This window comes from Crocodylus siamensis, chromosome 3, assembly GCF_052110815.1.
Source record: "Crocodylus siamensis isolate JL-2025a chromosome 3, ASM5211081v1, whole genome shotgun sequence".
NCBI classification, from domain to species: Eukaryota; Metazoa; Chordata; order Crocodylia; family Crocodylidae; genus Crocodylus; species Crocodylus siamensis.
The window spans coordinates 132,526,823-132,539,785 of record NC_143397.1 but is presented as its reverse complement, the minus strand read 5'-3'; the positions used below and the strand labels follow the sequence as shown (position 1 = coordinate 132,539,785).

Genomic DNA, 12,963 nt, shown 5'->3' with positions numbered 1-12,963 from the left:
CCGAGTAAAGAAAAGTAATGTTTCAAGCTTGGATGCATAAACTCCACAGGTCAGGCACAGGGAGAGATTCTGTCTGGGTGTTAAGGATACACAGCAGCAAGGGAGGAGGTAGTGGTGAGGGAAGGGAAAAAAAAAAAAAAAAAAAAAAAAGTGGATTAGCTCTTGGTATGTGCAGCCTTATTCTGAAGTGAGTGCCTTTTTCCAAATTTAGAGTAAGTTGGGAAAAAGTACTCCCATATCAGACTAAGTGTCCATACCGGGAGTTATTCTACAATAGCTATTGCTCTTACACACTACTTATTCCAGAATGTCTGCACAGGAAGTTATTCCTTAAGGTGACAAACAAGGGTCAAAGACTGAAGACAATGGAATGAGGTAGATTTATACCAGCTGAAGATCTAACCCAGGATTTTTGTCCATGTACATCAAGAAGTGCAAGAAGACACGCAAATTTTCTTCCAGCTAAGATCTTAGCTACCCTTAGAGAAAAAAGCTCAAGTACCCATTTACTCTTTTCATCCAGTTCCCTTTCCCACTGTAGGAAATGTTTGTTTAAAAATATAGTATAACTGCTATTTTCTTTGGGCAAAAAAATCTGAAATTGAAAGATGAAATGCGTAACAAGGAGAGAAGCCACCAACAGTTGATGGGTACAGGTAGCACCTGATAGTACAAAACAAAAGTTAATTATTCTAATATAATTTTACTAAAATACCCTTGACAAGCTAAAATAGACTTCCAATGGGTAAAAAGTGAAACCAAGTAGACAGTTGGTGCAGGATTGTTAAAAAAAAAAAAAACACCACACAAAAAAAAAAAAAAAAAGGCCCACTTAAGAGATGTGGAGTCTGTAAGGCATTAACCACAGCTCAAGACAGATAGGTTTGGGATCAGCATTGGAACAGATGCAAATTTATGCAGTCACAGCTGGTACACTCCACAGAAACAATGGACATACCCCTGGGGTCATTTGAAAGCAGCTCTCCAATCCCTTTCTATCATGCATCAGTGATAGGGCTGGAACAACATCCTCAAGCAGGGAGGCACAAAGCAAAAAGACAGAAATAAAAGGAAGTTTCTTGTCAATAACCAGAAAAGCAATAAGCAGTAGGGGAGCAGACTGGGGGGGGGGGGGGGGGGGGGGGGAAAAGGGGAAGGTGGAAATAAGGCAAGTCTAGGACACAAGTATTGGGTTCCTGTGGCAAATCCTTACTTGCAGCTTGTACTGTTAATTGATCTTATCCATTTTGAAGCAGTTCTGAGAGTGAATGCTGTAGACTCCTGCTGCTTAAAAATAGCGGGAGGGAAATGTGAACCCCTTCTAGGATTATGCAATCAGCTTGTTTGCTTGCTATTGCAAGGTCCACAAAATATAAATCCCAAAACCTACATTAAGTTACCATAACAGCTGTCCCCAGTTAGAGAAGTAAAAGTTTTAGAGCTTTGATTGACATGAATAAAATCAAAAGCCACACTGATCTTTAAACCCTTTCAAGAACTGACTCAGTAAATCAGATGCAGGAACTAGTTTTTTTCCTTTTTCTTAAAGTCTGGATCAATGAATATTGTAGTATCCAGCAACCAGGATAAATGACAGAGAAGCTGGCGGGAGGGGGGAAAACCACCCTCCTGCCACAAAGATAAGGTTTCAAGGACTTTGAAGGATAATACATTAAATAGATTTCAACTGCCAAGCTCCAATTAGTTGTTCTATGTACCCCAAGTGTAAAGCTACTTTGTTTTAAATGTAGTGCAGCAAGCTTCTATACAACTGCTCTTTCAGAAAGTCACCATCAGCAGTTTGCAAGACAAATCACAAGAACAAGTGCTCCATGTTCAACTGAGAGCTCCAGAGACAGAAAGGTACAACCTCCACGTCAAAAGGCATTTGTTACCAATGGAAACAGAGTTTGCACAGTATATTCACATTTATTTCCTTGACATGAAACCTAGCATCCACAAGCTCCAGTCATTCAATAGAAGAAGCTACCCCAGAACGGAAGGCAGATTATTATGGAATTAAAACTACCATTTGGATTTTGTAAAGCCAGAAGACAGCAGGTACTCCACACAAGTGAATGAGTGCAATTGTACTGGCAGGTTTGCAGAAACAAGATTTTATTTACACAAGCAAGTCTATCCTTTAGACCCTAATTAACTCTTTACATTTCTAGAATATTTACATGATTTCAAGATGCTTCATAGAGTATGGCGGTGAACAAAAGTTACAAAGGCTGTCCAAAGCATAGCAAAAAACAAAACAAACAGAAAATACAACCTATCATTGTGCTTTAAAAACTTATGGTCTAAAGTAAAACATAGAAGAAATGTAGTTTTAGCACCTCGGTCATAACGATCATGCTATATAAAGACACTTAGAAAGCAAAAGGGATTTCACAGGTGACATCCAGAGGTTGCCAGTGACAATTCATGAGTGCATCGTACAGTTCTTCACTTCTTTCCATAAATTGTTTGTTCATTTCATCAACATCCAGGAAAAGCTGTGGATCTGCAAAAGTTAGCCTGGTAAGTGGTCATACATGTTGGCTCCAATTTAAAAAACAAACAAAAAGAAAACAACTTAATGCATCACACATCTAGTCATAGTCATGAAACACTGAAACGTTTGAACCAGTTTGTTTGCCAAATACCTAAAACATAACTAGGAATCTACTTAAGCACCTGGAGGGGAAGTTAAAATATAGTGGACTATTTTTGGCACCCAACCTTTTTATTAGTTTTTTCATGGTAAGCCTCCTGTCCCCACCCCCTTGTTGCTGATTGGTTGAGGGATACCCCACCCCACCAATTGGCAGAAAGACACACGGCTGCACAAAAGGCAGCTGTAGGCCAAATCAGCAGAAGTGGTCCCAAGGGACACTTCAGGGCAGAGTACTTTGTGCATAAACTCAAAAAATAAACTTGTATAACCCTACTAGCAAAGTGATCTTCACTTTGTGAATTCATTGGGGGGGGGGGCTCTTAATTTTATAAAAAGTCTCTTGATCTATTCATTTATAAATGGTTAGAAAATGTTGCCTCAGATTTAAACAAGTCAGGCAGCATCAAAAACCTGTGTAAACAAGGTCTCCTACTTTGAGTTCTTACATTGTGCCAATGTCCTAAACTTTCTTCATAGTGAACTAGCACTACTCTGGTTTAAGAACTTGAAGATGCCAAAGGACATTAGAACCAAATTCAGTTGATAAGTAGAACAGCATTAGCATTACCTTCGGTTATCAGATCATCATTGATTTCAGCCACTGCTGCAGGCTCCTAATACAACAAACAAAAGCATATTCAGGTTAGAGACAAAGCTTTTCCACTTCTAGAGAGAAACTATGCTCTTCAGAGAAATTTCATATATATTTAAAAAAAAAAAAGGACTCAATGTGTTCATGAACAAGACTGAAAGGAGGACATCAGTATTTTAAAGAGTTCTTGTCTCAACATCTAAATCTATTACCTTCTTAAAAAAAACCAGACATTTCAGAAGAAGTCATCTGATTAATAAGACAAAATAAAAGCAATTAAAGTAGGGGTATTATGGAACTGAATGATGAAGATAAAAATATACGCATATATAGCTATCAGAACCAAGATGCAACACACATGGTAAACATTTAAAAAACCCCAGGAGGCTTACAGTACTTGAGAAAGAGTAGCAGACTCAAAATCTAGGTCCAACTTTAAGCATGACTTCAACTTTAAGACTTCAGAGAGAAAACTGGGTCCAAGTCTGCTTGGTTTAAACTACATAATAACTAACTCCTTCATTTTGGTAAGTTCTCTTCGAGATGCAAGTTCAGTAAATATCAATACCTCAAATTGAGCTGGAGTCATAACTTGGTCACTCATAGCAGTGTCTGCAACATGATGCATGTTGTCATAGGAGGAATAGCTATAGTTGTAGTCAGGGTAAGGATCATAACCCCATTGCGAGTAGTAGTTTTGATAGTCCTGGTAATAATCGTTGTAGTTATAAGACTGGTACCGCTGGAATTCTGCTTTCAGTCTAAAACATTAAGAGAGAAAATTGAGACAAGCTGGCTGCAAAACTGATTTTAGGCAGTTCGTTTCTGCATATCAAGTTTTGAAGACGAACATTTCATTGAAAAAAACTGAGCACAAGACAAGACAGCACAGTACTTCGTATTTATACACAAGCAAATGCTCTCACCTCTGCCAATACCAATAACTTTCCTGGATTAAATCCAAACCCATAGCACTTATTTCCAACAAAGCAAATTTTAGGGTCAAAATAAGTACAGCTTTTGCAGCCAAATCTTTTTGTGCTCTGCTAAAGACTGGCTGATTAGTACTTACTGAATATGCAAGCACAGCTGCTTCACCCACTCTCTCAATTAGTCCTTTATTTCACTTGGCTAATTGCTAAATATTCTTATTCCAGTAGTAAATACACATCCCCCATAGTTTTAAGGAGTAGATGACACTGCCCACAATTTTTAAGAGAGGGAAATTCCAATTTCTCTGTACCACAGAACCACAAAACTAAAAGTTCCCTTCCACTTAAAAAAACAAAAAACAAACTGTACAGACAAGACTGGTTAGGAGTCCAGCAGCTGGACTCCATACTCCTTGTGACATTATACTCAACTCGTAGCAAGCATTATGAGAATGGAAAGATTTCTTTTGAAGCAGCTTCAGCCTCAGCCCTTTAAAAATGGCAGAAAAAGTGCACATGATCTTTCGAGTAAGATGTGAGGCAATAATTTTTAGTTAATTGGACACTGTATTAATATACACTAGACCAATTTTTCCCCCTCAACCTTTTAGACTCAACACACCCCTCCATTAACTATTTCACAAACTAATTTATTACAGTATAGAGGAGCCAGACTGGGAGGAGGGTGTCTGTGTGCGTGCGTGTGTTGGGGGGGGCACGGTGGAAGATGTCACAAGCCTGCCTTTATCTGTTATCTCCTCATACTTCCTGTGGCACCCTTCAGAAAGGATCTCAAGTGTACCCAAGAGTGCCCCAGCACCCTGATTGAGAACCACTGCTCTAAAAAGCCAGTGGACTTGAGTGCATAATTGCTGGGGGTGGAGAGGAGATAAAACAGGTAACTATATTTAGGCCCGAATTCCACAGCCAACTGCAAAAGGTTATGTATCCCACTCACACTTGCGGGATCCAGTTTGCCTTTATGGGTCTCTGCATAGGTAAAGACAAGCTTATTGCCAAAATCAGGCCCTAAATCTAGCAAGCGCAAGTGGTTTCCCAAAGTAAAAAGCAGAAGTTTCTAGGTCAAGCCAACATTTGAAATCGTTCACAAGACAGATGCATCTGAGAGAGAGTGAGATCCTCCAAAATTTAAGACCCTGAAGTCAACAACACCATCACTGAAACGAGATAGCAATTCATATTTCTAAGGATCAACACAAATACAAAAATCACATTATTGCTTTAAGATTTTTACAATAAGTGAAAAGAAACAGAAGCCAAGTTATTATTGCTCATATTTTATACAAGACAAAAAGAGTCAATTTTACCAAATAAAAGGGGCAGGTGGGCAGAATGGGCACAGACATGTCCAGAGCAGACTGGAAATGACCACTCTGAATGATCCTGTTTGGGGTGTAGGAGAAAATACACAAAAGCTTTAAAACCTGCATGAACATTTGTGTTCATAAGCCAAAGTTAAAAAAAAAAAAACAAAAAACAAAAACCTAACTCTTGCCAGACTAGTTTAGATCTTTCTACCCCGCACCCTCTCCCCACAGAAAGGGGAAGCAGTAGTATTTCTAAGGTCTGATGAAAGGGATTGTTTAAGTGTATTCCATACTAATATTAAAACAGGAATGGAAAGCAAAAAAAAAAAATAAAATAAAAAAATCTTAGGATAAACAAAAGAAATAAAGATCATGTCTCCCCCCACCCCTGTAGTTGACTTCACAGCATAGTAACTTGATATTCAAAGAATCCTACACCCACTTGCTCATAGAACACGACGGCTGCTTCAAAAGTGTTTTATTAGTTGTTCCTTCAATTCAAACTTTTAACATAAAAAAAAAAAAAAGTGAGTACCAAACTTCTTTGGAGGGTCCCATTTCTGCCTCCAAAACTCCAGATTAAAAGGGGACTGTGCCAGAAGCTAGAAATTTTTTTTGTACTCAGTATATTGGTTTGTTTTTACCTTTTACACCATTATGTTTTTTCTGATTTTTCCTCCATTTCACACTGCTGTAAAAATAAAATGTGCTAAATTTCATCAGAAAACACTTCTCTTTTTTGCTACTATGAGCAACCCCAATGAAAAAAGATGTACTAATCTGAACAATCTTACTGACATCAGATATACACTTACCTAAATACTTATGAAAAATTTGACTCCACACCCTCACTAAGGCTCAGAATTACCAAAATGCAGATTAAGAATGAGTGGTATCATACACCACACAAAAACAACAAACCAAAAACCGAACTAGACCCAGTGTCATACTGTCATGAAAGGTGAAAAGACAATCTTTGCAGTAATAGGCACTGATAAAGTAGAGCTATGAATATCTAATGGCATCTTTCATTCCTGTACGAATACAAGATCAATTCATTACCTTTTAGAAATTCCTATACTCAGTCGGATTCGTTTTCCCCCTAGACCTGCTGCATTTTGGCAGTCTTGCAGAGCTCTCATCTGATCACCTTGTTCACCAAACCTGACAAAGGCATATCCTCTGCAAATTCCAAAACAAAGATTTTAGTAATTCATCAGCCACAATATACTACAGCTGATTAGCTGAACATTTTCCTTGCAGGACAAATGCTCTTATTTAAAGACTGTAGTCATTCTAGTTTTAGGTTACGTATTTGTCCACCACCCTTGTGTTTTGACATGTATTATACATACTGTCTGTACACACTTTGTCAGAACAGACTTCTATCAGAAGTGACTATGATTACAGATGGATTAAACGAAAGTTTATGCTGGTTTTCAACTAAAGAATGAATTGCTCCGATTCATTCTTTATCTAGTCAAATTCCATGTATATGCATGGCAAAAGATTTGCTATGTTCTTAACTAGTGTGAACCAGGACTTCAATTTACAGTATTTAAAAAGAGGGAAGAGACAAGTTCACTCTCTCAGTAGCTTGTATTTCTTGTCAAATGAAGTATATGGGCTGAACAGGGGAATGGGGGCATAAGACTAAGGTCACTGGGTGACAAGTCAAGTCAAGTCAGAACTTCCTTTAGATCATATCTGCTCCTAGTTGAAGTTTGTGGATCTCAATCTCCTCCTCATTTTTGAGGTCTCATGTTCATCTTCTGTTGTAAAATGTGGGTAATACTTGGTCATCAGCACTAGAGCTTACTATACAATAGGGCAGCTGCCATGCATTGAACAGAAGAGTACCAACTACAATGCAGAGCCATCCTCCCTTTTTTAAAAATATGCCTATAGTAGAGTCAGAATCTACCCGTATACAAATGTCAAATCCAGACAGAATTGAAATAGCAATAGAAAGTAATGCTAGAAGATCTTTATATTAGGATTCTAATTTGTCTGCCTTCTACCAACTATTGAAAAAACAAATGCAGAAATGACATATATAAAAGTTTTAGAGCTTTTAAAACAGTCAACATCACTTCTATCAGCATTCTGATTCTGTATAGATATTACCTGGAGTATCCCAACAGATCTGTGGCTATTTTGCAGTCAATGCATGAAGGGTACCTCTTCAGAAAATAGTCATACAGCTGGAAGTCATCCACTTCAGGAGTTAGCTCTCCTACAAATATTGAATAATCTGGTCTAAAAAGAAAAACAATTAAATTTTTGCAGACTTCATTAGCAACAGAAAAATCAAAACAACATTAGACAATAACCATTTTCTCTAGCATGACACATTACATGACACTCAGTGTAGTACACTGAAATAATCTTAAAAACAATGCATCAAGTCTCTTCAACTTTAATTTTAAGTTTTGCTATACATGTCAGTACCAGGAAATAAGGCAAGTCATAAAAACCCCAGTAACAAATAGATCCATAAACCATTTGTACTTCAAAGTGCCATATAAATAGCTATCCAACCCAGTTAGTTTCCACAGAACACATGTTGTTACCTGCTTCTCAGCAAAAATAGAAGAAAATTGTAATGAAGTCTTGTTGCAAAGAGTTATTACTCTTACATAATATCCAGAATAAATATTTGGCACTCACATCCTCCATTAAGGATCACAAAGTACTCCAATCACTAGTTTTAATTTAGATTGGTTGTTATGGACAAAAGCCAATTCTGCCTATTTCACAATGTTTTACCTGCCAGGACTACTGACATATTCAACTCTAGCAGACTTAGATTTCTTTTTCTTCCGCTTCTTCTGGGGTCCTCTCCACCAACTATAGGCCGGTAGACACTCGCTCTTGTGTTTTCCCATAAGGTCCTGTTGGGGGGGGGAAAAAAAAAAAGCAGCTTCATAGTAGTTAGTCTCATTTAAATTCCTCCCTCCCACTCCCCATCACCACAGGTGATTTCCCCATATTCACCTTGCCCTTGAAAGAAGCCTGGGGTCCCATTTCTCCCTCCGCCTCCCATGAGGGAAAGCAGCCTCTGAAAACGCCTGGCAAAAATAACAGAGCCAAAGGATTGTATGAACAGCCATATTCCCCTGACTTGTCAAGCTGGCTAAAGGATTGACAGCTTCTTCTTGGAATTAAAAAAAGTTGCAGTTAGCCCTTAGGTGCTAGCCAGTCCTGCTGATCATTTTAAGGACTGGATTGCAACTAAGTAATCTTTGGGACTTGCTAGGAGACTCTGTAGAAGAATTTTTCTGGTGAAGGAGATTGATCCAAATCATCACTTTCATCTAGAGTGAGCCTCAATTGGCCCTGCCTTCCCTCACCTTGGAACTCTTCACCTCCGCTGTAAGGTGCCTCTCCTCACTATTAGTTGTCAGGCACTCTCCCAAGCCAGGAACCAAGAGTGTGTGCGTGTGAGAGAGGAAGTAATAGATAGAATGCAAGGGGAAAGCAGACCAGGAACAGACACTAGCTTGGAGCCAAAGGGAACTCAGACCCAGATGCACAGGTCAGGAAGAAACAGGAAGGACTGCCTCACTCAAAGAGAAGGAAGAGGAGGAGGTGGGATGACAACTAGGAAGAGGAGGGAGACAACAGCCAAATTAAAGGTCACATCCCTCACCTCAATAAGAATGAGGGTTCTTGTCTTTGGGGCTCAAGTACAGCTGGTATTTCTCAATAAATTCCACTTCAGTAGGCATTAATAATCTGCCTCCAGTGCATCTCATTTGTGGAGCATTACAATCAAGCCCTTCCAGAAGAACTCACAAGTAATAGGGATGAAAAAGCTTTGTGCCACGTCCCTCAACCTGTTTCAGTTATCAAGATCAGGTTTCCAGAGCAGAGGTGAGCAATCAGTTAGCAGATTACCTGAAGCACTCAGAGAAACCCATTCAGACAAACTATTTTAGTTTTACATTTGCCAGGGATTCTGGGATGGCTCTGTATCCCTCTTCAGCACCGAGAACCTGTGAACCTGGACTTGTTCTCACCAAATGATCTTACCTGGTTCGCCAGGGTTCAAAAAGTTGTCTTCACAAAAGGTGAAGTTGTCTCGACAAAAGGTAAGCTGGTGTGCTGTCTCACAACTGGTTCTGATCCTCTATTTAAAGTAAGAAAAAGAGAAGGGGAAGAAGTTTCTATGAAAATAAACTAATCTTGAACTAAAATACTTGTTGCTACACAGCTGTGAACTTGTTCCATTGCCTTGGATCCGATTCAAGAGATTTAACTCGGGGAAAATTTAGAAAGATTCCATGTTCAGACTCATCTTTGCAGAAGTCTCACCTCAATATGCTTATGGTTGTGCAGTTACTGAACCCTTGCAGATCATATTATGACACTGACATGAACATGATGTAAAATAGCCACACTTTTTATTTACCAAGAACACTAGTTATCTTTGTTTCTTTCTTCATCCTATTTGGGGTGTTGGGAAATTTGTCTATAGTCTCCAACTGCCTTATTGCTTTACACAGCACCTCCTCATCTCGCATCCAATTGCAATTTCTCTTCCTGAGGTGAGAAGGGCAAGATCCTTCATTTAACATTTAAGAAATAATATTTTTTCCCTGCAGTGAAGCCAGTACAGAACTAGATATGTTTTGGATATTTCCAGTTCTTTTTGGGGGCAAAATTAAAAGCTGCTTTAGCTGCTGGTATACGTAACCCATCAATAAAATAAAGTGTTAAGGGGTAAATTGAGTAGAAATGCTCAATAGGGCAAAAGAAACTAAAGCAGAGAAGTTCCTGCCCTTCTACACCTCTAGCTACTTCTTCCTTGTGGGAAACCACAGGATCTATGCTGTTCAACATTCACAAGTAAGCTTGAAAAAGGAGTAGATCCCAAGATGGCAAAGTATCCAGATGGTAGAAAAGTTACAGCTAGTCAAATACAAAGTTGAATGTGATGATTTAGAGCAGCGGTCTCTAAACTTTTTTGATTGCGTAACCCTATCAGTTAAAAAAAAAAAAAAAATCTGAGCATGCACCCTCAATATACATACATTTATATTCGCACACCCTTATCAGTAAAAACTGAGCATGCATCCCCAATATAAGTATATTTCTATTTCTATAAGTTCTAATATTTTCTTCCTGCACCCCAATGGATTGTCTTGCACACCCCACTTCGGAGACCACTGAATTAGAGAGTTATCATAAAACTGAGTAGGCAAAGTGGTAGATCAAGCACATGGGGGAGTGCCATTACCTCCCAAATGAGCCATTATCGTTCAGGAAGCATCTTTGAGTCACTGAGGGTCCTTCTTTTTGTTTGAATCCCTTCCCTAATTATTTAAAAATATATTTGCCTGTTTGAATTTTGCATATTGTACCAATATTAAAAAAAACACAAAAACACAACAAGAAACTCTGATCATGCTATTAAAGTCTACAGTGTGTCCACATCCTGAATACCATGTGGAGATCTGCTCAAAAACAATATAGTAATGTTAAAAATATTACAAAGATGAGGGGTATGAAATGGATTTTATCAGAGAAGAATCTAAAATGGGTGCAATTCTTCAGGCTGGAAGAGAAACTTAGGATTTTATAGATCTTGCTCATTCCGAGTGGTATGGAAATGAAAGTGAACAGGGAACAATTATTTGCCGTGTCTCAGAATACAAGAACTAGGCTACCCAATGAAATTGTCAGGAGGCACATTTAAAAGCAAGAAACATTACTTTTGTACAATACATAATTAAACATGTTGAACTCTTTCCCATCAGACATTCTAGAAGCCAATGGCATAAAACAGAATTAAAGGATGGACAAGAAACGTTTCAAAAGGCTTTGTCCATCAGGGACTATGAAACATTAGCAGTCAGGCACATAACCTCAGGTTCTGGACATCCCTACATCTCTCTGATGTTAACTGGGAAGGTAGAACTCTTTCCCCCCCCCCCACATGCCTGATTTCTGATATTCTCTCTGAAACAACTACTACTTACCACTGCCAGAGACAAGACACTGTGCTAGGTAGACCTCTGGCATGACCCAATATGTCAGTATGTATATTCTTATGTTCCTCCTCCTGTCACTGAAGCATGCAATTTCCACACTCCTTGTGACATGCAACTTAAACCACTATGTAGAATTTCTGAAATTTTGGTTTCTCTATTGTGCACTACATCAGCAAACAAAAGTACTTGACTTTGTACAGCTAGTTGTACCCTTCCTCACTCAACTCTCACCTGTTCGTTTCAGTTTCTAAAAGAAGATTAGAAACGAGTTATTCATTTGGTAATTTATTTTCTGTTATCCAACTAGTAAAACACTGGGAGGATAAGAGCAAGTCATTGCAAATACCATTTTCCCCCTACAGTGCTCCCTATTGCTCTACTGCAAGTGATTTTTTTGTTCAATGTTCTCCCTCCTGTAATAAATACCCAGTTGATTAAATTTAAATCCTTGCATAGTTCCACATAAGAAAGATTGTAACATGTTATTCTGAAGTGGATTCAGAAAGCAAAATACATAGTACAACAGTGGCCTCAGTCTTGGAAGGAACTATTAATCACCAAAAACAAAAAAAATTCTATACAGCATTATAGATGGAATTATTCGTTAATATTTCTCTAAAAGTGGGCTAAGTTAAACAGGACAAAAGTATCTTTACATCAGAATATGATCATTCAGAGTTTTCCAGGAGTATCTACTTCATTCCAAATTCATACCCCTCCTTCATTCCATGCCCTCCCCTCATTCAAGTTACTTTTATAACAACAGGCAAGTCTTTAAACAATAGTAAGTTTATGAAGAAGGTTAGCAGTTCATTGGGATTCCTCAAATAAATTCACATACGTAGATGTTGATCCTGAAAAAATCATTACAAGTTTGAAGTCAGGGCAATACATCAGTCCATATACTATCCCATAGAAGCAATTAATTTTTAACAATGAGATCCATGAGAGTACTCTGCCAATTACCGGAGATCCTGGTTTTCTTAACTCCAAATCCACACTCATATACATATATAGTGGATTTGGGATGAAGAAAGCCAGGATATATATATTAGTGGCATTTCATTTTAATCGTGGAAGTGTCCATTTGGAATTAATTTTTAGATTTAAAAAAAAAAAAAAAAGTAGGTTTTGTTTTTATTTTTTAAATCCCTGCGATTACTCAGAGTTAAGGGGAATTAGTAACTAATGCATAGATTTAAAAAAAATTATGCTTTATAAGGTTAATTCTGGTACCAATTTTGCCATTTAGTGGGAAGCTGTCAAGATTTCCACTTAATTCATTATAAAATTTTATTTCTTTGACTTTAAGGCAAAGGTTCTCAATCTTTTCAAAATCAAATTACCCCTTCTTAGATTCAGGCCTCCCACCCAAAATGCCAGCTTAGTTTTCCATTCCTTTTCTTCAATTATTGAAGAATACAGCAATCTGTTGCAAAGAATTTAGGAAGAC

General features: G+C 38.1%; 1 protein-coding gene across 4 annotated transcripts in view; it reads right to left on the bottom strand.

The window, feature by feature from the left end:
• Nucleotides 1–2,101: 2,101 nt before the first annotated feature.
• Nucleotides 2,102–12,963, bottom strand: part of LOC149868828 (tRNA selenocysteine 1-associated protein 1-like) — a 12,767-nt gene continuing 1,905 nt past the window's right edge. For 3 of the 4 annotated variants that reach the window (XM_090039226.1, XM_090039225.1, XM_090039224.1), the window contains exons 3-10: nucleotides 9,550–9,646; nucleotides 8,512–8,585; nucleotides 8,284–8,408; nucleotides 7,642–7,773; nucleotides 6,577–6,696; nucleotides 3,823–4,015; nucleotides 3,231–3,276; nucleotides 2,102–2,509 (exon numbers count right to left, since the gene is read on the bottom strand). In XM_090039226.1, coding sequence (XP_089895352.1) covers nucleotides 2,376–2,509; nucleotides 3,231–3,276; nucleotides 3,823–4,015; nucleotides 6,577–6,696; nucleotides 7,642–7,773; nucleotides 8,284–8,408; nucleotides 8,512–8,541 — 780 coding nt within the window. In that variant the 5' untranslated portion in view covers nucleotides 8,542–8,585; nucleotides 9,550–9,646 and the 3' untranslated portion in view covers nucleotides 2,102–2,375. The remainder of the gene's footprint in view (nucleotides 2,510–3,230; nucleotides 3,277–3,822; nucleotides 4,016–6,576; nucleotides 6,697–7,641; nucleotides 7,774–8,283; nucleotides 8,409–8,511; nucleotides 8,586–9,549; nucleotides 9,647–12,963) is intronic. The other variant, XM_090039227.1, reaches the window with a different exon arrangement.